The sequence below is a fragment of the Dunckerocampus dactyliophorus genome, chromosome 11, assembly GCF_027744805.1.
Source record: "Dunckerocampus dactyliophorus isolate RoL2022-P2 chromosome 11, RoL_Ddac_1.1, whole genome shotgun sequence".
Classification (NCBI taxonomy): Eukaryota; Metazoa; Chordata; class Actinopteri; order Syngnathiformes; family Syngnathidae; genus Dunckerocampus; species Dunckerocampus dactyliophorus.
This window is the reverse complement of record NC_072829.1, coordinates 16,050,879-16,076,982: the sequence shown is the minus strand read 5'-3', so window position 1 is coordinate 16,076,982 and position 26,104 is coordinate 16,050,879. Positions and strand designations below refer to the sequence as shown.

Below are 26,104 nucleotides of genomic sequence, written 5' to 3'. Positions count from 1 at the left end.
CTAGTGAGTACTGCAAAGCTTTGAGTTATGAAGTAGCAGTTAATTTAATGTGTAAAAGCAGAATTGTTGAGCTCATGAATGGATGTCATTTATGTTGTATATTATGTACAGTGTGTAGTGTGTACTGTAGGTATATTACATATGACTGAACGGTGGCACAAAAAAAGGGAACAATTTCCACTTTCTAATGATTTATTGTGATGTGCATTATTGAGAAAAGATCTATTCTTTAAACAAGGTTAGAGTGAATGACACTTGAGCAGAGAACAAATAAATAAGTGGTTGAGCATCCATGATTGAAAATCTCTGCAATTAACTCGGTGTGGAAAAGCAAATGTACGATACTGAATTTTCTAGGGTCAGAAGTGGAGCCTATGGAGCCTGTGTGGTTCCTAGGCCTACAGCGTTAGCATAAGCAGACAACAAATTGACCGCCTGTCTGGTTTCCAGGGTGAGTCTGGCTTCATGAAGCCAGTCCTCCACCACTCTTCTGGCCTCTCCTGTCAGCTGGTTGAGCAGTTTAGCTGCCAACTCCAGATCGCCATGCTCCAGGCAATAGCTGGCATACGACAGCAGCTTGAACGGGTCTAAATCCTCACTGTTTAGCTGGTTAGGGGGTACTTCCTGCTTATCCTCAAACAGCATTGCAGCTTGCAGGTAGGACAGGAAGTACTGGTACAAAGAGTTGTGAGATTCGTCGATCAGGGCAACCCTGCGAACCAGCGAGCGCAGACCATAGAACCGTGCACGAAGAGAGGCCTCGCTGTAGACGCCACGCTCCAGAGATTCTTGGGGAATCGCTGAAGCCAGAGCCAAGGCGAAGGTGTTGTCATGGCAACTGTCTCGCACCGCCTGAGCGGCGCCCTCTAGTGGCTTTGTGGGGGAGGCAGCATCTGCCGTCTTCAAGGTGTAGTTGAGAGCCTCCACGCTGAGCCACAGCTGGTGGGCTTTACGGGCCTCCTCCTCTGCAACCACGTGACCTGCACACACATCAAACATCATCTTTAATGAGACAAAACTAACAAATAACCAGCTAGCAAGTAGGAAGAATCACTTGTGTTGTGGATGGACTACCTCAGCAAAAAAAACTTACTCACTAAGAAAGATATGCATAGACAGATTTGTCAACAGTATTTGAGAGAAATAAGACTTTTGCATACATAAAAAACATTTTACATCTCAGTGCAGCTCATAAAAAATGGGAGCAAAAACCCCAAGGTGTGTTTATATTTTTGTTGAGTAAATAATGGTGCAAAATCTTCTGTTTTGTTTTGATGAGGTTACCAGGAGCAAACAAGTAGCAGGAAACAATGACTGCAAATAGGAATGCTGGAGATTCTACAATTGATGATGTATAGTATAATATTGCAGGACTACAGTGGTGCTTATCAAAATAAAATATTTCAAAAGGCCCACATTGTTTACTGCAACAAACATCCATCCATCAATTTTCTATGCCACTTGTCCTCACTCGTGTCGCGGGGGTATGCTGGAGCCTATCCCAGCTGACTTCAGGGGAGAGGCAGGGTACACCCTGGACTGGTCGCAAACAGGACACATACAGTATACAGTAGACGTAAAGACAAACAACCATTCACACTCACACCTATGGACAATTTAGAGTCTCCAGTTTTTGGAATGTGGGAAACCGCAGTGCCCAAAGAAAACCCACACACACACGAGGAGAACATGCAAACTCCACACAGAGATGCCCAAGCGGAGATTCGAACCCACATCTTCCTGTTCTCCTGACTTTGTAGCCAAGATGCTTTCCCATACATATCTAATGTATTTGATTAATTACTTAAGCAATTCATTTATTATTATGAATCATCATTAAATATACAAACAATATATAATATATAATATGAATTAATTTAACACTAATCGGTTTGACCTTGACGTTACTGTGTGACTTTTGAGGAATAGTCTTCCTTTCACTTTTCATTTTGGTTGAATTCCTAATAATATAACCTTGGGAATGTTCAGATTTAAGATTGAGGTAAGAATGTATTTTCTTTCCAGCACGTAGTGTGTAAATGAGTGTTTAGCTTCTTACTGTCGATGGCCTCCTCCATTCCCTTGAGTCTTGCATAGGCAGTGTTCATATCCAAAGTGAAGTTATCCAGCTGCTCCTGGCTCAGTTGACGATAGCGAGTCTCTTGTTCCAACAGCTTACTGCTTAGGACCTAAAGACAGCACAGGAGACTTTAGAAGACATGTTTGTGGACAGGCTGACCTGACAGGAGAGACCCAAGAAGCCGCATGAGCTAAATCAAGTCACACTGCAGCTCCCACAACTCTCCATGACACCTGGACCACAAACCTAAAGGCCTCATTATGTTCGAGCATCACAGCGGTGTCATAAGTCATGCCGGCTCGCTCCCCCAGCTCCAAACCCTGCGATGGAGCCTGATGTGCACCTCCAAAAAATTATAACATCACATCAACAACGATGCTGTTAGCACACTTCTTCCATTGTTTCCCTCCCACAATAGAGCCAAAAAGACAAAACGAACAATGGAGCAAATTGAGGCGCTTCCATTAAAAGTGAAGTGAATTAATGTTTCAATAAGTGTGGTTTCAAAAAGGTGAGTTCCATCAATAACAACCACCTGGAGATGGCTTCAGTCACCACTGTTTACCATTACCAGAGGTAGTATAGGTAAATAGATCGTCAATGAGAGTTGTGGTTACTCGCTTTCAGGAAAACATTGCCCCCTAGCGCTTTGGCAAAAAGAAAACACACATATTGTCATGTGCTATCTGGATGTGAGGCCTGAAGTTCATGTTTCAGAGAGGGAATATATTATATGGACACAGAATGGTGGGGCATACAAAAATGGAGCAGGAAGAAGGTACTGGAGAAATGAATGAAATGATGAATGAAATGAAATGAATGGAAAAAAGGAACATGATCACTCACTGTTCCCAAATGTGTACAAAAGATGTACACTTGTGGGTCAATGCATGCAGGGGTGATGTGTAGCTAAATGACCTGCTCAGCTTCAGCTTTCAGTTCCTGCTCCTGCACTTTGAGAACATCTTGGACGTGGTCTGTGTGAGCAGCTGCCTGACGCCGAAGTTGAGTCCTCATCTCTGCCTCCATCACTTCCCTCAATTCAGCCAGCTGCACAAGCAAACATCAGCTTTTATGGCATGTAGGTTAAGAACGACTCTCAGCACGCTACCTTCCTCTCCTTTTCCAGCCTGGCCTCCTCCTTGATATGCTGTAGGGACGTATTGATGCTTTCTTCATGGGCTTTCAGGTGCTCCATCTTCTGTTGCTCCAAAGCCGCATCAATGTGGATCTGCTCCCTCACTCTCTGCTCAGCCAGCTCTCGGTTGAGCTGGTCAATGCGACGGTGTGCATGGGCGATCAGCGCATTCAGGTCATCAGTTGACAGCTTTCCAGCTAACACACAAAAGACACTCACTGGACATGGCTGTTTCACCCTACAGTAATCTCTCGTTTATCTCAGTTAATTGTTCACACCCGACCGTAATAAGTGAATTTCTGCAAAATAGGATTCCTTATTTGTAAATCAAATATTTTCGTAGTTAGAGCACAAAAAACTTATTAGAGACCTCTAGACATGAAATAAGACCCCTATAGTCATATTTACACTCGTATTACCCAATATAGTAGACATAATAAAAGAAAATAAACCATTTAAGACATAAATAAGACTTGCGCTCATGTGTGTTGCTATAAATGTTTTCCAGACATGTGGACAGGAAGTGATACACACATGTTGACATGGCGTGTACACATCCAAGTGGATTTACCAGAGAGTAGTTAGTAGGAGACTGACTGTACATGTCTTCAAATCTTCAGCTTCAATACATGAGCATAATGGAGCTTTGCAATAGTGTCCAAACAACGCTAAAAAAAAAAAAAAACTCAGAGAAGTCCTTTTTTTCCTTCTTTCCCAATGCTATGTCCAAAATGACAATGCCAAAAGTGAATAGCAAAAGAGACAAAGCACAGTGGTCACCTCAAAAGGAAAACCGCACTTTAAAAAATAAATAAATAAACTTGGCCATCATCCACAATCCTTATCCAAAACATGAACAGACGTCTTTCTCTTTTCTGTGCGTTCTAAAGATATGAAAACAGCTAAAAGAGACAGTTCGTTAACTACACATAACGGGACACACCTATTCCGCCTACAAAGCCCGCTATTAAAACACCTCCAAAAACCTCCAACAAGGTTTAATATACATGCTGTGTATATCTAGTAACAGGTACATTCATGATAACATGTAATGATTACAGTATTTTACCGTATTTGGTTATTTTAAGCATTACTCAGGGGTAGAAATTGCCTAAATCCAGTGGAAGCAATTTGTTGCTTGTAGATTTTAACTTTACAAGCAAATTGCTCATCTAAGAAGCAATTTTCAGGCAAAAAAAATCATGCATGTCATGATCATTGATGTATACTGTACACCTATTGCCTGTGATCGAATCCCCTGGTAATCAATCATGGTATGTTGTATTCGTGTAATATGCTGTCAAGAATAATTTGTCCATTTTTTCCAATGTTTTTTCATCAGCCCTTTTAAAGCCGTCTTCAATTGGAGTTGGTTTCTTGTTTGCTTCCAAATATTTTGCGTGCCTGGTTGCTAACGACCGTTGGTGGAGTGTTGATTTAACGTGTTGCTGTATTGCCTCCTTTTTCACCCTGTTGCTACCAGTCACAAGCGCCGACACACGGCACACCTCACACCAAATTTCGTAAACACAATCGTCGTCCTTGACTTTATAACCAATGTCCGTGTTCAATTCTTTCATCCACTTCCGAACTGTTTTTAACGAGCTGGTTATGGCGACATGAGATGCACCAGGTCTCGGTGGCAGCTGTCGTCTATCACTCACCGTCGGCGTCCAGGAACTGTCATTGGCGCCTGTGGAGGGGCTTGCTAAGGTTGAGGCCAACTGAGAAACCGCGGGCTTATCCAAGTCATCGGCCGTTGTTTTTTGTTTTTTCGGAGGGTTGTTCTTGTTGTGCCGCTCCGAGTGACATGAGTCCGCCTTGGCAAAATACTTAATAATCATCGTGTTCAGTCTGCAGATCGCCAGCTAAAACAGCAGCAGGACCACCATATTTGTTTCCAACAGCAAATGACGATCTGCTGCAACACAGATCGTGATTGGATGGGAATATGTCTCACGACCAATCGGAGATCTACTTTCATACGCACCATGGCCGTAATACCGTGCTTCCCAGCGCAATTTGGTTTTCGCAAATTATATTGCGCCCTTATTCCCGTGACCAAACTGACCCGATGAAACGCAAAATAATTCGTCTTAGATGGAAAATCTGCACGATTATGACAGTTTTTGCACGCATTTAGCGTCTTGCGTCAGGTTAATTTCGGTCGCTGTTACTGGAACGTCCTTTCTGGGCGCACTGATTTCACATCGCAACATAGAAATGAACACTACACCTAGTGTTAACTTTTCCAAAGTCAAAACTAAAAACACAGCAGCAGTGGTGGCAGCTCCAATATGTAGCCTTAGCTATAAAAAAAACAACAACTTTTTTAATTTGTGGGAAAACTCTCCCATTTGTGTTTAATGTTTAAGGTGTGATTCAAATGTTCTGCTACTATTAAACAAGACCAGTGTTAGACCAATAGATTTATAGACTTGTGTGGTATCTTTTAGCTTGATTGACAGCTTTGAAGCTGTTAATACATACAAATACAGTATAATCCTGTCTTGTCATTTATCTTTCTGCTAATTAAATACAGTAAAAATTGGCATATTTCATAACTGCCAATGGTGATTAATCATGATTAATTAATTTAAAAACTGGTTAATCTGATTCAAATTTTTTATCATTTGAAAGCCCTAATATTAATTAATAGGGGTGTCACGAGACACCTACCTCAAGAGACTAGACGATGCACGAGATTGGGTCCCTTTACAAGACGAGATGAGATTTTAATATACTTTTTTTTTTCAAGTACAATGAAAAAAATGTCAACATTTTTTAGACCAAATAAACCACTGTTATGATAATATATAATAGCACAATTCACTGTATTTCTTGTCTATTTACATCAGGGCTGTCCAACTGTCCTTTTATAGTTGGAAAAAAAACATACATCAATTTATAAAGTGTTTTTAAAAATGTTTGTGTTTTCATTAGTTATTATCATCATCAATATTTTAGCTTTTTCTAGTTATATTATGCCTTTCTGCTCTATTTTTCAACTTTTGCTGTGCTTTGGTTTATTTTATTTCTACACTGAGCCACGTTCCACATATAGCCCCTGCGCCACACCTTGGACACCCATGCGTGTTGTGCCAGTAAGGAGAGTCTGCCAGGTTTCTATGCTCTAAATATTGTTGTTTACTCTTTTTTCACTAAGCTGCTTGGTTCCCTGCCAGCATTACACTATTTAATCATCCATGAGTGATGTCCCAGTCTGTACACTCAAACACATGGTGGTACAACTAAGTATATACTAACCAACATGATGGCTAGATGAAGTTAAGGTGTGAAAGTGTGGTCTTACTGAGTCCCTTCCAGTTGGCTTGAATCTCTGGAGTAAGGCTGCTCACTTCTCTCTGGAACTGTAGCTTGGCTTCCTGAACCAGTTCACTGTACTGAGACACAATCTTAGCTTCCATCTCTGCAGACTGCACCTACACAACACACACAATATGACATTATGACTAGACGTATTCAAGATTCAAGATTCAAGAGTTTTATTCTCATATGCATAGTAAAACAGGCAGTTATACTATGCAATGAAATTCTTATTCTGTTCATTCTCCCAAGAAAAGAAAGAAAACACAAGAAAGAACAAGAACATAAGAAACATATATACCAATAAATTAAGCAACAACAACAACAGAAGAGACATTAATACAAATAAATAATACAAATAAATAAATAAATAAAAGCGTATTGTCGTCAGCTTGGCAGGGTGAAAGAAAAAAAGGTAACAGAAAACATTATTCTTCTTTTATGAAGATGATGGCTTCTTGGGGCATCATCTTTTAAAACGCCTTAAATGGGCCCTCCCATTTTAATACAGTCCAGCCTCGTTTTCGTACCCACCAGTTTTCGTATGATTCGGTTGTCAATGAAATTTTTCGCTAACATTGGGGTTTTGTACAACATTGCACATAAACAAAGCACCCTATGTGTTGCTGACTCACTGTCCGTGCATTTTTCCATTGAGTTCAACTAAATAAGGTCGCTAAGTAACTCGCCATGGGGCCAAAGAAAGTACAGTCACCACTCCGTGATTAGAATTTCGCAACTTTGTTCTACCACGGTTGTTCAAAAACATAACTTAATAAATTGTTGCCGCATCGTGGTTGACTACGGCATATTTAAGCAAATTATATGCATTTTTTGCCTATATTAAGCATTTTTAAGAATAAAAATGGCCAAATATAAGGCATTCAGTGGACGCATTCAAAGATGTTGTGATATGTAGGATTCTACACTGGTCACTAGGTGTCAGTAATGTTACATTGATGAGACAATAGCCATCGTACAGTACTGCACTGAAACCAAAAGTAAAAAAGGAACACTGAACTCTCCCAATGCTAATGTGTGAGTCTATATTATGTCATGTATTTATGTCTTGTTTTTTATCTGTTATTATGTCTAATATATTGGATAATAGGAGTGTAAAGGTGTGATTTCATGTCTAAAGGTGGTAATAATGGTAAAACAGTATTTTGAAGGTCATAATCAGGTTTTCTATGCTTTAAGAAAATATTTGATTTATACACAAGGTATCCTACTTTGCACAAATTCACTTATCACGGCTGAGTCTGGAACTGATTAACTGTGACAAACGAGGGAGAGAACGCGATTGAATTTGATCTCACCAGAATGTGCGGGAACAATAAGTTCCATCCATCATTTACAATTATTTCACATGGTTTTCTGCATGCAAAACTATACTTATTCTCTATGAGATGTATTTTTTGTTCATATTTGTGGGTGTCTGGAAGGGATTAATTGGAATTAAATTATTACTTATGGCTACGGTTTTCATACATTTCGGTTCCACTGTAAGTGGTTACACTTCATATTTCTACCCTGATGGTGTATGTTTTGGCATTTTTTTCTAATCAATGAATATTGTCCACAGAAACAAGTTCTCTTTCTATTTTATTATCGAAGCCTCTAGTCACCACTGACAGAGGGCTGTCTATCCAAAATGCATCTGTCCTTTTTTCTTCAATAAAGGGTGTTGAACACTCACGCTATTCAAAAGATGCCAACTGTGTGATAGTGCAAACAGGTCGACCGGAACAAAAATAACTGAATCAAAACAGAGCAAAAGTTCATGCAATGGAAATATTGATTTTGTCATACATGTAATGGTACAAATGCACACGACACAGGTGCGATTCCCAACACCCAACCATTGGAGAAGTATATTGACACTCCAGAGCCAGGATAAATGGGAGTGTTATATCAGGAAGCCACAATGTGTCAGCAAAAACGTAGCAAGCGGAAGACGTGCAAACGGGAGAACAGGCCCCTTAGCGTATGAAGTCTGTGTGTTCTGTATACTTTAACAGCGTATATAGGATTTAGGTTGACCCTTCACACTTGGCTGGGAGCTGGAATGGTCTGGGACAGACTGCATGTTGCAAAGTCTTTTTTATTAAGCTTACCCTACTGATCACTTTATCCAAGTCCACTGCCATCTTGTGGAGATTCTCCTCTGCCGCTAAGACGAGTGGGCGCACAGCAGGGACATTCTTCTCTTTGGATTTGACAATGACAGACTTGAGACTGTCCAAAGACTCACTATGGTGAGAGACACATGAAATTGTGCATCACTATCAACAATTTACATAAGTTCAACTACATATTACTTGTTTGTTATAACTACATAGTGATACATCAATCATTAGTTAACAAAAGTCCACAAGAACAATGTCTGGCCCTGAAGAAAGTCGCTTCCAGGAAAAAAAAAAATCCATAAATATACCACAACAATCTTATTTTAAGTATTTACAATAACATCCTCTTACTTGGCTTTAAGCAGAGCAGTCCTGGCATCTTCTTCAGCAGATGTTCTATTGGCAAGACTAGCCTCCAGATCCTTCCACTGGGATGACTTCTCCTGAGGTGGAACCTGGATTGAAGAACATTTGTTTTTAATCAGCACAAGAAGAAAGAACATACAGTCAGGAACTGTGTCATGTATGCCTAGGAAAGCACTGATCAATGATGAAGGAAAGTTAACACTGATGATGCATCAGCAGCAACCCAACAAGAGAAGGAGGCGTTGAGTGTATATCCGTTTAGGGCAACCAATGGTTCTTAACAACACAGAGAAGCTACTCATCACCACCACCACCACCACCAAGGGCTTCATCATCTGGCCCAAGAGCACTTCAACAGCATCAAACTTGGACACTTAAAGGTGAGAGATTGTGCCACCCTTGAAGAAAGCTTTGTACAGTAAATAGACAGCACACATGTTGTTCATCTGCAATACTTAACAAAAACAAGAAAAAAAATTGGGTCATGTAAGGAGAAAAAGTTCATTGTAAAAATTCACTTTGTCAGCTGTAACACAAAGCTGAGATGCAGGCTGTTTTTTCTTGATTATATACCACTTCTTAGCATATCTACATGAGTTGGTTTCTAAAATGTAAAATATCCAAATGGCCCCTGCATCTTTTTATTTTTTTAGTATGGGTCTCTCTGCGGAAAAAGTTTGCCTACAACATAATTATGAACAGCTACAATTCTTTTACTTCACATCCTCAGAGTTCTTTGCCATGAAGTGCCATGTTGAACTTCCAGTGACCAGGATGAGAGCATTAGAGAGCGATAACACAAATTTAACACACTTTACCCATTTACACCTTGTGACACCATCAAGTCACATGACACCAGGGAAGGGAAATGGCTGATTGGGCCCAATTATTACAGTTTAACATAAGGGTGTACTCCAGCTGTACCCTGGCTATTTTAGAATTGATCCCAGTATCATTTCTTCAGCGTTGTACCTTGAACATATATTATTACATAGTTGCACAAATGTGAGGGGTGTACTCACTGTTGTGACATAATGCATTTCTCTCCGTATCTGGTTTTACACAGCAAGTTGATCCTGATTATAAACACACAGGAGAAGTAGATGCTAGATGGCGTACCTCTGCTTCCATGGCTTCCTTCAGTTTTTGTGTGTGTCGCATAATGGCCTGAAGGGCGGCCTCCTGAGCGCCAATGGCCTGCAGTGTAGCTTTAGCTGAGCTGGCCAGTGAGTCATCCAGATTAGCCGACACCACTGAAAAACACAAAACACATGTCATGTATTGTAGCAGTCCTAAAAAATAAATCTGCATTACACTGCTGGTTTACATGCAAGGATGTCCTGTTCTTCTTGGTCTTGTTGAGCCAGTCGAGCTGTCACCTCTTCTACAGGACGTTCTTTGAGTGCTTCTACTGCTGCTAGAGACTCTGTTTCTGGACTCTGCTCATGCGCATGACACTCCTTGCACTCCTCTAAGATAGACACATCAACACCGAATGATGGTGGCTCCATATGGCAATGGATAATGCTGATATTTAGACAGGGTGTATCAGAATGTACTATGTAGTATTTATGGTGTAGAGGTTCTACCTTTGACTAGTGGCACCTCAGTGTCGCAAGGAGCAGGGACTGATGGAACTTCACTGATGGCTGAAATGATATGTGTCGCCTCCGCCGAGGCCTCTGGGCAAAATACAAAACATCTGAATGCATGAAAATCACATTTATGAGGATGGGAAAGCACAACTAATTCCTACTACCACTGCTACTATTCCAAATACAACGAGATGAAAATGCTAGTGAGGAACAGTTTAGAAGTTTAAAAGGTGTCAGTGCTAATGAGGTTGTAATGCCAACAAAAACGTGTAGAAGAAATACAATTTCAACAGTAAGCAACTCTAAGGGGACACCTTTTACCGTCTGTTTTGTTTGTATTTGAAATATTACATTCCTGAAATAAGCTACTAGTACAACAAGCACTACTCACATTAAAAAGTACAGCACTACGGGATCAGCTTACCCTCAGAGATGTCTGTGATTGCGTGAAAACAACACAGTTTACACTTGAACATGGTAGAAATACATAGGATTTCTAGTCTTTAATCCATGTGACAATCCAACGCCACGTGGAAAAGGCATTAACTGTGAAACATTTCGTGCCCTCTTCCTGCTTTGAGTACGTGCGCCCCACGTAACACACACACACACACACACACACACACAAACAAACGAGTGTTAGCTATGCCTGTTTGTCAGCTAATGACCGCAATTTGACAAAGTTTAGCTACTACGTAATGTTAGCTATAATTGAATGTTGCTTCCAGACCCGACCGTGATGAGTGAATTTCTGTGAAATAAGATTCCTTATTTATCCATCCATCCATTTTCTATGCCGCTTCTCCTCATTCGGGTCACGGGGGCATGCTGGAGCCGATCCCAGCTGACTTTGGGTGACAGGAGCACCCTGGACTGGTCGCAGGGCACATATAGACACACTCACATTCAACCTATGGACAATTTAGAGTCCGTGCTGTATGGACAATTTAGAGTCGCCAATTAAGACAGAAAACCCACGCACGGGGAGAACATGCAAACTCCACACAGAAATGCCCAAGGGAGAATCGAACCCAGGTCTTCCCGATCTCCAGGCTGTGACAGTGTGGCCAATATGCTAACCACTAGACCATCGTGCGGCCCCAGATTATTTATAATAATTAAAATACTGTATATTCTTAGTTGGAGCATAGAAAACCTGTTTATGACCGGTTTACGGTTTAACACTACAGCTCTCTAGACATGAAATAACACCCCTACAGTCAGCTTTGCATTTGTATTATTCAGTATAGTACTGTAGACATAAGCGAGAGTGAGACATATAAGACGATATAAAGTAAGATAGTCTCACACATGTTAGCATTGGGAGAATTCCTTGTTTTTTTTGTTTTTACTTCCTGTGCTGTACAGCATTTACTCTGGCAGCTATTGTCTCATAAATGTAACATCGCTGAGATCTAGTGACCAGTGTAGAATACTACATATCATCCAACGTCTTTAAATGCCTTGTATTTAAGGTAATCTTGCCATTTTTATGCTTGAAAATTCTCAACTAAGCAAAAAATATGTAACATTTGCTTAAACATGCCTTAAAAAAAAAAAAAACTATTCATAGGCCGTATTCAAACACGAAACAGCATGATCTTTTAAATTAAATATTATTTAATAATAACTTAATTTAAAATATGATTTATTAATTATATTTCTGAAAAAAGGTGATAGAGTGAAATCGTGAAATTCGAAGTGGCGAGGGATTACTCTTTAGCCTATCATAAAACATCATGACTGTAAATTGTTGGTGGCTTGTCTGAGACTGCTTTTGTGTATATGAACGTGCCACGGATATTATGCAATTTAACTCATAATTGTGACAAATGGACATTCTTGTGTTGCATTTTATATGTATGAAAAGCGCTTCACAACTAAAGTTGTATTTGACATAAACCACCATTGGTAAGTAATTGCTTATGCCTTGATAGCCAGGGGTGGTGGTACAATTTTTTGGTTGAAAAAAATGTTTGTGCCAGTGATATACAGCAGCTTTAACAAAAGTGGAAAACTTTGAAGTGTTGTATTTGTGATGACAACACTTACCCTCTAGGCTCTGTGTATGCTGTACTGATGGAGGACTGGCTTCTTTCATTGGACTCTCTGACGACTCTTTCACTTTCTTGTCCGGCTTGGTTTTTGAGACTTTCATTGTTCTTTCCATCATCGACGGAGGCTGGGCCGACTCAGTCTACACGACAGGAAAAAATGGCACATCATCTACAGAAATAATCAGTATGATGCATTGCAGATTGACATTTCATTGCAAATGCATACCTCATGTTGCAGATGCTAAATAACAATAAGGATGTTGCCATTCGATTATTTCCTTCAATAATTCTCTGAATGTGTCCTGACCTGTTTCTTGAAAGGAAGCGCAGTTTCTTGGGGAGCGGGTCCCAAAGCAAGACCCAAAAGCCAATCTGAATAGGGAACATTTCTCTCCACTGCTGATCTGAACTTGTGGTCCCATTTGGCGCAGAGTATGGTTCCTCCAATGCCACCACCGACTGTCACCAAGCCCACTGTCATTACCTTGGCAGCACCACTGCAGGACAAGACCGGAAGTTTCTAACAATGCAGCAGCATCACAATCATCATCACTGCACAATCTTACCTGCTTTCTCCACCTGTGTAGTGTCTGCAGTGCTGCAGCGTGATTTTCCCATTGTTCTTCTAAAAAAAAATGTCAAAACACAAATGACATGATTAAAGCGTAAGAACTGTACACATAAAGAGCGGTTTTAAACACACTTGGTAACCGTGGAAGGAGGAGTTGACGTCAGTGGCTCGTACGTTGGACTTGGAATCATTGGCTGTGACGTCACGGTTCGGAAAATAACAATTCGAATAAGTAAATCTTAACCCTTATCATTTTATGTGTCATGGTAACGGCATTTTCAAGCGGGGGTGATGAGAAAACCGTGTTATTATAAATCCGTTGCGGGAGCATGAGTCCGGCTGTGGGTCACTGAATGACAACTAGCATGCTAATGCTAACATGGGCTGTTCGAGAAGTAGACAATGTCAAGTGCGGTCTTACCTGGAGCGTAAACTTTGCACCTCTGAGACAAGCCCTCAGCATGGTCCCCAATCCCTTTTAGTCCTTAAATACAAGTGAATCTAAGATGAGTCCTGAGTCCTCCTACTCTTTTGCCTGCTGAGGGTGTTACGTCTTATTCGTCAGGATTATGTCCTTGAGCGAACAAAAATGGCGTTTAGCGCCACCATGCGTGTCGAGGAATACAAGCCAAAATTCAATAATACCTGTATAGCTATTTTCTTCAGTCCTTGCTTTATAAAGTGATGCATTGCATATTTCCTTACTTACTGACTTTTTGGATTCTAATTTAGGATGCTGTAGTCGGGAAATGCCATTAGGAGAACATTAATGATTTGAACATTAGTTCGTTTTCAGGTCGCAACTCTATTTTATCTTTTAGCCTTCCACGTGGCAATGGCGTTCTGAGTGGCGTAAAACAATATTTTCTTGAAAACTGCTTCCAGCGTGGGAAATGTTGACAACTCTGTCTTGTCGTAGGCGTTAAGATGGACAAGCTAACAGCTTTCTGAAAATGATTACGTCGCCCCCGTCACCTGACCAGAAGTGAGCGATTGCGTGCTGCTGCCAAAAAGGCAGGGCAACGTTTATTTATAGAGCACAATTCATACACAAGGTAATTCAAAGTGCTTTACAAGACAGAATGCAGAGATTGTTAAAATCATTCTAAAACATGATTCATTCCATAACTCTTACAAGTAACAATGAGGCTAAATAAAACTTTATTCAGCCTGGATCTGAACATTGTCTATGTTGAGATTTGTGTCACATCTTCTGGAAGATTGTTCCAGATCTTAACAGAGTAAAACTGAACTACAGCCTCACCGTGTTTGCTATTATTCGAGACAAGCGGAATACGACAGACCTTGTGCGCATGCGTATTCTTCCATGATTTTGGTGTTACACTACTTAGTCTGTGTTTACAGCGCCACGTTTAGGTGCGCCTTATGTATTACTTCGTTTTCACCCAGTGACTCGTTTCCGTTCTGCAGCACTATTCATGTTTCAGAAAATAGACATACACATTTTTTTTATTTCAACGTCTTCACCATGAAGCAAAACAATACATTTCTATTAAAAAACACAACCAGTGTAAAAAAAAAGCCCAACACCCTTCAGCTTTTAAAATTGTACACTGAAATTCAATCTTACAATGAAGCATTAAAAGAAAACAATTTTTTTCGTAAATTTGCCATTTTCTGCTATTTCTATCTCTGCTGTGTGTCTCTATTAATACTTGAACCGATAACCTGCTATAAGACTGTAAAGAAACAATCCCTGAGAATATGTCATTAGTTTGAAGAACTACATAGTAATGTGTGAAGGTAAAACACTGTTGAATAGGCGGCATGCTACGCCATGTTGAGCTCTGTTGTTGATTGCGTCTTCTGCATTTTGACAGGGGTTCCTGCACAGTCGTCATCCTGTAGCACAAGAAACATTTATCAATATACACTGCATGATGAATGAACAAAAACATACAGGAACATAACATCAAAGGAAACATGAGATGGGAATGGAAATATCCCTCAAGATTTTTGTCTGTGTAGTCACAAAAACACTATTTTACTTTTTCTGTATGATTGTCAAAGATAGTAAAAGTATGAATGAATATATTAGGGATGCTCCGATCGATCGGCCACCGGTTAGTATTGGCCGATTGTCGTAAAAAACGTGTCATCAAAATATGCCAACAAATGCCTGTCAAAGGTGATCACAAAAAACGATCCTGATTTGTCAGGGGCCCTTGGAATTGTCCAATGGCAGCCCTGGCCAGTAGCACTCATCATAAATCAATCGAAAAACGTACAGTTAGTCCATGTGATCGTATCGGCTGATCTCACCCATGGATGATCGTATCAAAATCGGCAGCATAAAAACCTGATTGGAGCATCACCAGAATATATTCTTCTACATGTGTTTGAACTTGGAAGTGAAGCTCACCTCCAGTGCAAGACTGTGTGTGGCGAGCGAGCATGTGCCATTCCCAGAATCGGATAAGATTGGGAAGTCCAGCTCAATGTCCATCACATCGTCCAGATCCAGCTGTTCACTGCAGGAGCACAGCAAAGCACATGAAGATACCGATACTGCAGTGTACTGTAGCACACACAGAAAATATAAACTTTGCTTACACAGAATTGTCTTTGTCGCCCTCTGTCGGCGGGTCCCAAGCGTGCAGTTTCACCCTCCACAGTTTGATCTGCTGATCCCACGAACGCCGACTATACTTACGAAACTTATTAGGAGTCCTTGGATGAACACCTGCCTGTCGCATGTGTCTGCAAAATACACATTCATCTTTTAGCTTCCCATAGTACTCACTACTACTATATTACCTTCCTGTCACGTGCCTGCAAAACAAACTATAATCTATATTACTTATATGAGTACCGATTACTACTATATTACTATTACGCTATTACTCACTGCATTGTTACTACATTACTAAGTACTCATTGCAGTGGAACCTCGGTTAGAATATTTTATCGGTCAACGTCAAAAATTTACGCCACAATTTTTCCTCGGTTTGCATGCATCCTCTGGTTAGCATACAATATGGCGCGCGTGTTGTTGCGTTGTGAATACACTGCATAAGTCCAACTGAGTTCTTAGTGCATTTTTTTTAAAATAACAAAACATCCTTCCTTGTAGCTAGCTAAACAAAATGGCAACCGGAACCGGAAGTTACATTACCCATCTATGATGTCATCAGCAGTTGAATCTCAAAAATGTTAAGAGAAAACAAGTTTTTATTGTTTTACATTCATAAAACAATTTTAAATGCATATAAATGACGAATGACAGCAATAAATTAACATTTAAGGTTACTTTTAACTTCATTGCTGACGTGACAGTTCCCGAAGACACGATGTGGCAGCGAGATCAACCACCACAAACTTCCTGTTTTCAGTCGCATCAAGAATCACGTCTTCAATGAACGTAAAGGTAACCTTAAATGTTAATTCATCCGGTTCATTCGTCATTTATGTGCATTTCAAATTGTTCTATGTATGTAAAAGTATAATTGCAAAACTATCAAATCATTTTTGTGTTAACATTGCTTGATGGAATGGATTAATTGGGTTGACATTGTTGACATTCTTTGAAAAAAAAAAAAAGATTCAGTTAACGTCCATTTCGGTTAGAGTTGGACCTTCTGGAACAAATTAATGGCACTAACCAAGATTACACTTATTACTCAGTACTGATACTCACTACTTCTTATTGGGAGTAGTGTACAGTATATTACTCAGTTATGAGTACTACTTATTATGAGTTGGCTATATTACAGAAGTTTATATATAGCATGCGGAAAACGGTTCTAAATATGTATAGATACATGGATGATGAATGAAAGGGATAAATGAATATTTCTATCGTCAAAGACGCGATGTGGCAGCGATCAACACGAACGCCACCTTGGTATTGTTATTTGAGTCAATCTATATCCGTCTATATATAAAGTAAGTTCTACTGAGTAGTATATGAGCTATTAATCGTGGTATATTACTGAGTACTAGTTATTATGAGCAGTATATATTAGTTTTGGGTTGGGGTGTGTCTTTGGACCTACTTAGGAACTTCTTTGACGTATCGGTCATAGGCCAGTGTGTTCTTGCCGTAGTTGATCTGTTTCTGTCGCCGCAGCAACACAGACTCATCCATCTCCACATTGTCGCCTTCTTTGGAGTCACAGCTGCAGATTTGTCATCAAAAACAAGCAGTGATGATGTTGCTTTTAAGATGGTCATGACATCACAATCACTTCACAGCTTTGGGGAGGGGGGAGGGGGGGAGGGGGGAGGGGGGGAGGGGGGAGGGGGGGAGGGGGCAAAAGACGTGTGGGGCTTGGAGAGATAGCACACCTGCCAGAAGAGCCAGAAGATGTTTTTCTCTCTCTCTGAGTGACATCTGCAGCAAGTATCCTCCTCCTATAACTGAACGTCAACACTGGGTTAGAAATAAATGCAAATGAGTCCATTTCATTGTATTCATGTATTTTCACTCGAGAATATGATCCAATGAAAGATTTAGCTCCATCCAACACAAGAGTGTTGCTGCGTAGTCATTTTGTATGTGATACAGAACTCCAGCTGCCACACAGAAAGCTGTTATGTCAACACACAGCACTCAGGAAAAAATGGCACTAAAAACAAGATTGTTACCGTTGCATGTCTCTGTGAACATCTCTCCTCATCTCATCATCCTCCACCTGACTGCCCCAGTCGGCACATCGAGAAACGGGACCTCTGCTCTCTGGAGTGGTGAAGCTAGACAAGAAAAACATATCATAGCCTCATTTCAGGCAGAGTCACCTTGAATTGATTCCGGTACCAGGACCCTCTTAACTTCACTCTGACTTTTACTTTACACTAAAGAGTGACCCACAACTGAGTTTATGGACAGGATCAGTCCTACAAATCCAGTCAATGTGGCAACATGCTAAAATATAGCTGTATATTGTACAGGTGTCCTCAGTTTACGGCGTTACACATTGTTACGGACACATAGCGAAGCATGCATAAGGGGATGAATACGCGTAGTTGCAAGGAAGGAAACGTCACTTTTCTTTTTTTCCATTAACTATAATATGATGCCTTCATGATGTCTCCCACGGCAGTGAGGCAGACTCTGATTGCAATGCCTCAAAGAAAAAAAATGAAGTGAAATGTAACATAGTGAAAATATGGAGAAATCAACATTGGTTGCGTGCCTGCTCCAATGGCGCTCACACATGGCAACCATCATGAAGGATAAAGACAAAGATATCTTTGATCATGTGAAAGGATCTGCTCCTGTGATATAGGCAGTAATAATTAGTAGGGGCGAAACGATTCCTCAAGTAATTAGAGTACCAGGTTTTTTTTCTGCCTCAAGGAATCGTAACACGCTTACATCGCTCACGCAGAAGCAGCAGCTGATTAGTTGAAGGACTGGGAAGATTAAAGACACGAGAGAAAACAAAGCGACAAAAAAAATGTGGAAATGTGGGAGCATTTCAGGCTAAACAGCAAGTTTGACACCGTGATGTGTACCCGTCGTAATGTCACACTTGCATACCACAATAGCACATCTTTGATGTTGCGTCATCTCTGGAGCGGTACACCCGAGATAAAGTCACTTAACGCAGCACAAATGAATGAGGTGAACGTTAATGTACATTAACAACATAACGTTAGCCGTGTCGAGGGCTAGCATTCTCTTAGCTAGGATGTTGAATGTGTGGCTGCTTTACTACAATGGCAATGTGACTTCATACAGGGTTTATATCATCTGCAAAAAGATGGCGCTAAGAGTCAAGAACATGGAAATATATATATTTTTCCTATTTCTAGTCATCTGACCTAAGTTTAGGGTTCATAAATGCATAGCCACTGACATACTGAAGGAATTTAGTCTTACTAATGTCAATTAATTATTTCTCTCCTTTTCCAGTAAATCGTTACAGTCTCAGATGGATACATGTACAGTATCTACAAAGCATCAATAGCCCCAAGAAAGCATCTGAGATAACAAAGAGCATTTTAAACATGATAGTCCAAGACATATGCCCACTGAGCATGGTGGATAAATACAGTTTGTTCCTATACACAGTCAATTTAAGAAATAAAACTGTTAATTATCTAAAATATGAAACCGATTGGTTGCTCATTAAGTGAAATGTATTATTTTCTTATGTACTTATAATTGCTCTTTAAACAAGCAAAAATAGGTTTTATCCAATTAATTAAAATAATTTTCAGTGGAATACTCTATTACTAAAATACTGAAAAGCTGCAGCCCTAATAACTAGGGATGGTAGCATTGAGAGCGTTCTGTGTTCTTTTTTTTTTTTTTTTTACTTCCTGTGGTAGCTGTTGTCTCATAAGTGTAACATTGCTTACACCTATTTACCAGTGTAGAATACTACATATCATCACGTCTTAGAATTAATCTTCTAAATGCCTTCACTTCATATTTTTTATTAATTTTGCCATTGTTATGCCTGAAAATGCTTAATATAGGCACAAAATACATAACATTTGCTTCACTATACATATGTATTGACTAATAGTAGGCTGTATTTAGGCCTGTCACAATCGATAAATTGATTAATGGAACGATAAAAAAAACGAAGTCGGTCATTTTGATGGCCTCGATAAATTGGCATGGGAATGTGTGTTTGTTTTCCTCTCGCCCCTCTCTTTACCGCACAGGCTGGATGACAAGAGGGATCACTCTGCACGTTGGTGAAGTTAGTTTCATTTTAGACGTTGGATATTCGTCTCCGTCGCTGTTAATTCCACCTTGGCAGTTGGATATCCGGCTCCGTAGCAACAGCGGTAGTTCCCCCTCACTGTGTCCCGACTGCTCTCTCATTGTGCGGTGAGCTCGCAAGGTTAGGGTGCGTGGAAATAGTTCCCCAGCGAACCGCTCATTCACAGCGGCATGTCCTCACAAACACTAGCCAGTCCTCTGAACTAACACGTCGAGGCTGCAACCGGAAACACCGGCTCAGTCGGCGAAAAAATGTACAATAGCCAGTATAAGCTAGCTGGGTTAGCTTGGTTTAGCGGAGCAGGCTAATGCCGCTGTGTGCGCGTGCATGCCACTCAGGCTGTGAGAGTTGTGCTTTAGTGCTTGTTGATGTAACCCAGCGTTTTAAGTTGGCCGCTGACTTCGTGCAGGTTGTGTGTGAAATAGTGACGTCAGCCGCGGCTTCAAGAGGCACTCGATAGCTATCTCACTTAGCCATACTCAAAACACATTTTCATCAAACTTCCGGCCTTCAAAATAAGAGCGATGCACATCCTGTCTAATACTGGTAATAAAATAAGGGTGTCAAAAATAACTTACATTAATAAAGCTATTACAATTATTACAAAGCTCTTGACATTCTAATTACAATGTTAAATACTCATGAGAAATTCAAGTTTATTGCTTTTGATGATGCACAAGCATTATTGTGCCATATAACTAATGATTCGATTAATGTATATATTTTTAAAAATGTGAGAGTGAAGTCTCTAGTGAAGTGAAAAGAGTGAGTCTTCGTCATCTACCTCCTCCCCTTGGCAATATCTTCCGCAGGTTCAATATCCAGTTCCACTGTTTTGCTGATGACACGCAGCACTAACCTCTCCACTAAACCAAACTCTATACTCCCTCTCTCACCTTCTATTTACCTGAAATCAAATCCTGGTTCACCACAAGCTTCCTCAAACTCAACAGTGACAAAACCGAATTCCTTTGAATTGGAACAAAATCATCACTTCCCAAAGTCAACAGTTTCCCCATCACCTCCTCCGTTTCCTCCTCCCCTCACGTAAAGAGTCTGGGTGTCATTGAGGGTAGTGAACTGTCATACAAATGCCACATCTACAGTACAACATCACTCGATCTCATTACTTTCACCTCCGCAACATGAATTGTCTCCGCCCTTCCCTCACTGTCCATGCTGCCTCCATCCTAATCCATAGCCTGGTTACGTCTCGCATTGACTACTGCAACTCACTTCTTTTTTGGTCTCCCCCAGAAGTCCCTCCATAAACTTTAACTGGTCCAGAACTCTGCTGCCCATATTTTAACCAGAACCGCCTCATTTCATCAAATCACCCCCATCCTACAGCAACTTCACTGGCTCCTGGTCCAGCAGAGAATAGAGTAGAGTACAAACTCCTCTTACACACCTTCAAGGCTATACACGACTTCAGCCCTCCGTACTTGACTGACCTCCTCCACTGTCCTTGGGTTTTTAGAAAGGTGCTTACAAATTAAATGTATTATTCAGTCACAAAATTTGAAGCGCGAGGGATTGCTGTTGTGGTTTCATTATTGACTCGTCCTCCTCCCAATAAGCTCTACCTCCCTTGCAAAGCCCCTTCCAGTGTGCAAGACAACCAAACAGAGGGATAAAAGTAAGGAATTGTTCTTTTGTAACTGTATTTTATATATAGCCTTTGTGTGTTCTATGTACAGTGTGAGTGACTGAGGAGTTCATTTAGTTATCATATTAGTATGAGTTCCCACTTAAATCACAGTCGAGGAACTAAACCCGTATGTAACCCGAGGACCACCTGTATATAGCAGGACACTTGCTACCGCTGGGGAAAGCACAGTACAACAGAGTACAAAATACAGTACACAATCTTACCTGGCATTTCTGTTGTCAGTGTCCTCTTCACCTTGAACATTGTCTTTCCTGGCCCGCAAGTTTCCATCAATCCCTCTCTTCCGGCAGTGGGACCAGCGTGATGAGCCAGGAGTCCTACACAAGGACGTTTGTCATATATTGTCATATATTTCAAGCTTCCACACAGTACAGAATGGTCCTAATGTAATTGCCCTTCACTTTGCAGCTATATTATTTGACTATTAAGAGATTATTATCAATTATTATCAATTTTTGTAACTACAAATATCAATTCACTTCACATGGTAAACGTTTACTAAAAAATGTATTTGATGACAACAAAGGATTAACTATGTGCAATACTAATGGAGGGAATAGAAAATTAAAAAGGATTGTTATATTTCCAATTAATATCAATGAAAAAGATATTCCAAGTACATTTTTTAAAGTGTGAAATGCAGTAATTACAGTATTGATTCCCAATTGGAATATGTATTGAAGATGACGTTTTTCAATGTACATCAGAGTAAAAACATCGTGTCGGCAGTGACATGAATACTTGATTATATAACATGACTATTTATTTCACTTTCGTTTAGTAGAAAAACAAACATGTGAAATATCTAAATGTTGATCTGTGGCAACAGGACAAAATCTTTTGTTCAACTTGCTTTCTCCCGCCATTCGCTTTACACTTCCGGTTGCTGGTCCACCAAATGATGGGGTTTTTTATCTTCTGAAACCTGGGCTTATTTTAGCCGCCATCGTTTACGTCGCGTTAGCATAGCACAAACATTAGAAGATGCAAGTACACAACTAGTGTGTGACTTTAGCTCCTTAAATGTTTAAAACGTTGGTGTGATAAGTCTGACTTGTAGTTCATAGCCAGCAATATTATCCTATTTTTATTCTACAAAAGTCTAGAAAGCGATGTTACCTGTTTGCTGGTCCGCTGTCGTCATGTTTTGCGTGTTTGATCCAGTCAGACATGTTGTTGTTAAGGCTCAAATCAAGTTGTGTCTTCCAGAAAGAGCAGTCAACAAACACCCGCCAACAGTGCAACGCGCAACCGAACTATCCTAGCGTCATGTGACCGGAAAGGGCGGCTATATACGTCATAGCCCTTTCGAAGGTTAACGCGCATGTGCATGGATAACCAATAAAATGGGAGTGGGCGATACTGCAAATGTTGTTATCAGTCACTTATACACTTACAGTTTTACTTTTTTCTAGGTTTTTATTCTCATTACACATTTGAAATCACATTTAGCTTTCAGTATGAACTACAAATTCACATGTTTACACTTGACATGCAGTATGTGTTCATAAAAGAAAATGTTATTAAACAACAAAACTTCAAGTGGTTGGTATCATTTTTAACAAAGTATTTTTACTGAACAAGGAAAGCACAGAAAAATATCACTTTCAGCAAATCACTTGCTAACATCACAAGTTCTAGCAGGCGTACCGTACTTCATCTTGTGTTTATGTACCTTGCCCTCTATAGACATTGGGTACATTGCAATATGATATTGTTGGTTTGTTACTGTTTTGTCTTTGATGGAATAATTGCACAATTCTATGACATTGACATTCATGTATTTTGACATGAAACTAGGGAATATATGATTTGCTGATCTACTTTTGTTTGTCTATATTTTTACAGGGAATTGCCATGTGTGCAGAAACATGCCATTCAAACAAATCAATTTTGTGCAGTAGCTGTATTTGTTGGAAAGGGTGACAATGAAGACAAATTATTGTGTATCATATCCGAGGGAGGAAGTGTGTCATGGCCATGGTGCTTGTGACCTGGTTGCCTCGCTTGGTTTTACCAGTCCTGCTGAGGCCAATGAACATGCCAGGGTGTGATGCCGATTCATACGCGTTATAGTTGTTGGACAGCAGGATCTCCTTGAACTTACACTCGTCACTGCAGTGACCCTGAAGAGGACACATGGTCAGAAAACGCAATAAATAGCTCACAACACAACAGTCATTGCTATTTTAAATCACATACGATATCAACTTCAACTTGTATACAGTCACGGAAAAAATGATTAGACCATCCTTGTTTCTTCAGTTTTTTGTTCATTTTAATGCCCGATACAACTAAAGGTACCTTTGTTTGGACAAATATAACAATAACAACAAAAATAGCTCAGAAGAGTTAAATCTTTTGGCAGTACAATGCTATGGCTACAGTATATGTAAGAACTTAAGTGATTTTGGTTATTATGAAGAAAACCATGGAAGTTGCTAGATATCAGCTTTTAAATTAAACTCTTATGAGCTATATTTGTTATCATCATTATATTTGTCCAAACAAAAGTACCTTTGGTTGTACCAGGCATTAAAATAGATCAATACACTGAAGAAACAAGGGTGGCCTAATCATTTTTTCCATGACTGTACATGATGATACATCACATACAATATCAACTTCAACTTGTATACACGATGATACATCACATACAATATCAACTTCAACTTGTATACATGATGATGCATCACATACGGTATCAACTCCAACTCGTAATTGTGAGTGTTAGGCGGTAATTGTTTTTAAGTTTTATTCCCTGGGGGTACGCGTACCCCACTTTGGGAACCTAGGTGATATTTCTCATGTCACATCAACATCACCTCGTATAGGCCTACATGATGATACACCTTGTATACATGATGATACACCACATACAATATCATCTTCTACTTGTGTAAATGATGTTACATCACATACAATATCAACTGATCTCTGCAATCATCAACACAATTGATGAATGATTGGTTGTTACCGAGCCGTAGAGTTTTCCGTTCTCTGTCATGGCAACAAAGAGGCCGCTTCTCACCCCAAACAGAGTCAGCACTCCTCTCTCCGACGACCACATTTCAAGAAGGGCTTTCCAAACAAACACATTTACACTCAACAAAACTTGTTGTCTGTACACAAAAAAAACATTGTAGACGAATGTGTCTCTGTCTGTGTGAGTGAGCATTCATAATTCATCATTCATCCAGCTCACAGGATTGGCATATCAAGATGCTGGTTAGACAGCGTGAGTTGTTGCACAGGTGTGCCTTAGGCTGGCCACAATAAAAGGTCACTCCGAAATGTGCAGTTTTATTGTATTGGGTAGTGTGGTAAATCAAGTTACCCCTGTAGTTAAAAGACAGACTTTTGTGAATATAAAGGTCAATAATTTATATCAGAATGAACATTTGAAAGTTACTGTGTGAAAACATAAGTTATATAATGTATATTACGAGGTATTGCTAATTTATTACTTACTGTAACTGTTGTCTTCATGCACACCTGAGATCTTTCCGTTTGGTAAAAGTTGGAGGTGGAAGCCGATGCCCACGTTACAGTATAGCCTCCGGACTCTCCTGACGCCCATCAGATGTACTGCATCTCCAGAGGTGTTGTCCCTCTTGTCCCAGGACGGTCCGCTGGTCCAGACGGTTGAGGTGGTAGCGTGTGGGCTTTGTGTCTGGATGCCGCTGACAAGAAACGTACACACAAGGAACACATGCATGAGCAGCTTCAACCTGGCTTTCCTCTGGTCAACAACACAACTCTTCTTCCTCATTGTCCAATCAGATGTCTTCTTGTTGTGTAGTGGACACTAAGTGGGCTTATATGTGCTGCATATGACATCACTTACCACCTGTGGTCCTGGCTGTGAGTCACTAACTGGGATTCACATCCTGACACAAAGACGCACAGGTCGACATTCAACATTTCAGGACATAAAGTGCATAATAAAATGCAGTATTTGAAGCTCCACCGTGCCCATTGTCACCTGACGTCAACAGGTCTTGTATTTCCTTTCCCTGTTGTGCACCATTGGGGGTGCCTTTACGTTGGCTTCTGTAGACAGACGTGATAACTGTTGCGGGATGGCCGCTTCTGCTGCAGGTGTGAAAATGAATATGCATTGGCCACTTTTGCAGTCGAGGAGCACCTCCAAATATCTCGTAGGCACAGAAGGGTGGAGCGGTTCCAGTCGCAGACTGGTGTGCTCCTTGAACAGGACGTGAGCCAACCTCAAGCCTGCGCGGAGACAACCAGACCTCAGACTGGCATAGCGCCGGAGGAGGTGGGTACTGCACCTTGGAGTGGATCTGAACATGAGTCAAATGTAACTGGGTCTTGGGGCTGGCATAGAGCACGGCCAGGAGCTTTAGCGCTCGTCCTTGGAGCCACAAGAGTCACAGGAGGACAACTGTGAGCAGACTGCCATTTCTGGAAGCTTCCAACAAACAAGGATGTCAAAACCCGACAT

General features: G+C 40.4%; 3 protein-coding genes across 7 annotated transcripts; all 3 read right to left on the bottom strand.

Moving 5' to 3' along the window:
• Positions 1 to 167: 167 nt before the first annotated feature.
• immt (inner membrane protein, mitochondrial (mitofilin)) lies at positions 168 to 13,945 on the bottom strand. 2 transcript variants are annotated; one of them, XM_054792709.1, is made up of 14 exons: positions 13,685 to 13,945; positions 13,259 to 13,317; positions 13,000 to 13,189; positions 12,688 to 12,832; positions 10,630 to 10,722; positions 10,368 to 10,511; positions 10,160 to 10,293; positions 9,026 to 9,129; positions 8,663 to 8,798; positions 6,532 to 6,661; positions 3,192 to 3,415; positions 2,999 to 3,130; positions 2,060 to 2,189; positions 168 to 980 (listed from the first exon to the last, which is right to left on the bottom strand). In XM_054792709.1, exons 1-14 carry the CDS (start codon positions 13,724 to 13,726, stop codon positions 373 to 375), a joined length of 2,271 nt encoding a protein of 756 aa, XP_054648684.1. In that variant the 5' UTR covers positions 13,727 to 13,945; the 3' UTR covers positions 168 to 372. The 2 variants fall into 2 exon arrangements, with proteins under 2 accessions (XP_054648684.1, XP_054648685.1); XM_054792710.1 differs by lacking the exons at positions 6,532 to 6,661; positions 8,663 to 8,798; positions 9,026 to 9,129; ... (5 more) ...; positions 13,259 to 13,317; positions 13,685 to 13,945 and adding an exon at positions 4,883 to 6,495.
• Positions 13,946 to 14,445: 500 nt separating this feature from the next.
• slbp (stem-loop binding protein) lies at positions 14,446 to 22,891 on the bottom strand. 4 transcript variants are annotated; one of them, XM_054792048.1, is made up of 8 exons: positions 22,756 to 22,891; positions 21,840 to 21,953; positions 17,872 to 17,976; positions 17,572 to 17,637; positions 17,280 to 17,402; positions 15,838 to 15,984; positions 15,647 to 15,755; positions 14,449 to 15,126 (listed from the first exon to the last, which is right to left on the bottom strand). In XM_054792048.1, the coding sequence occupies exons 1-8, from the start codon at positions 22,806 to 22,808 to the stop codon at positions 15,055 to 15,057; spliced, it is 789 nt and encodes a 262-aa protein (XP_054648023.1). In that variant the 5' UTR covers positions 22,809 to 22,891; the 3' UTR covers positions 14,449 to 15,054. The 4 variants fall into 4 exon arrangements, with proteins under 4 accessions (XP_054648022.1, XP_054648020.1, XP_054648023.1 ...); XM_054792046.1 differs by having other exon boundaries at positions 14,452 to 15,126; positions 17,572 to 17,643; XM_054792047.1 differs by lacking the exons at positions 21,840 to 21,953; positions 22,756 to 22,891 and adding an exon at positions 19,896 to 20,468 and having other exon boundaries at positions 14,446 to 15,126.
• Positions 22,892 to 23,585: 694 nt separating this feature from the next.
• On the bottom strand, positions 23,586 to 26,104 carry LOC129190327 (fibroblast growth factor 4-like). Its single transcript, XM_054792920.1, has 6 exons — positions 26,098 to 26,104; positions 25,784 to 26,014; positions 25,484 to 25,526; positions 25,108 to 25,319; positions 24,614 to 24,717; positions 23,586 to 23,762 (listed from the first exon to the last, which is right to left on the bottom strand). Exons 1-6 carry the CDS (start codon positions 26,102 to 26,104, stop codon positions 23,586 to 23,588), a joined length of 774 nt encoding a protein of 257 aa, XP_054648895.1.

Excerpts from the sequence above, each read along its gene's own strand:
- slbp (XM_054792045.1), bottom strand. The coding sequence starts at position 20,065 with ATGAGAGAGCAGTCGGGACACAGTGAGGGGGAACTACCGCTGTTGCTA. Across the intron at positions 15,985-17,279 it reads TACGTCAAAGAAGTTCCTAA|ACACATGCGACAGGCAGGTG; the intron begins GTAGGTCCAAAG and ends TGTATTTTGCAG. Across the intron at positions 15,127-15,646 it reads CACACAGTCTTGCACTGGAG|GATGACGACTGTGCAGGAAC; the intron begins GTGAGCTTCACT and ends CTTGTGCTACAG.
- LOC129190327 (XM_054792920.1), bottom strand. Across the intron at positions 25,320-25,483 it reads CACAGCCAGGACCACAGGTG|CGGCATCCAGACACAAAGCC; the intron begins GTAAGTGATGTC and ends GTTTCTTGTCAG. Across the intron at positions 23,763-24,613 it reads ACGGAAAACTCTACGGCTCG|GGTCACTGCAGTGACGAGTG; the intron begins GTAACAACCAAT and ends TGTCCTCTTCAG.
- immt (XM_054792709.1), bottom strand. The coding sequence starts at position 13,726 with ATGCTGAGGGCTTGTCTCAGAGGTGCAAAGTTTACGCTCCAG. Across the intron at positions 3,416-6,531 it reads AGCCAACTGGAAGGGACTCA|CTGGAAAGCTGTCAACTGAT; the intron begins GTAAGACCACAC and ends TTTGTGTGTTAG. Across the intron at positions 2,190-2,998 it reads TGAAAGCTGAAGCTGAGCAG|GTCCTAAGCAGTAAGCTGTT; the intron begins GTCATTTAGCTA and ends TGCTGTCTTTAG.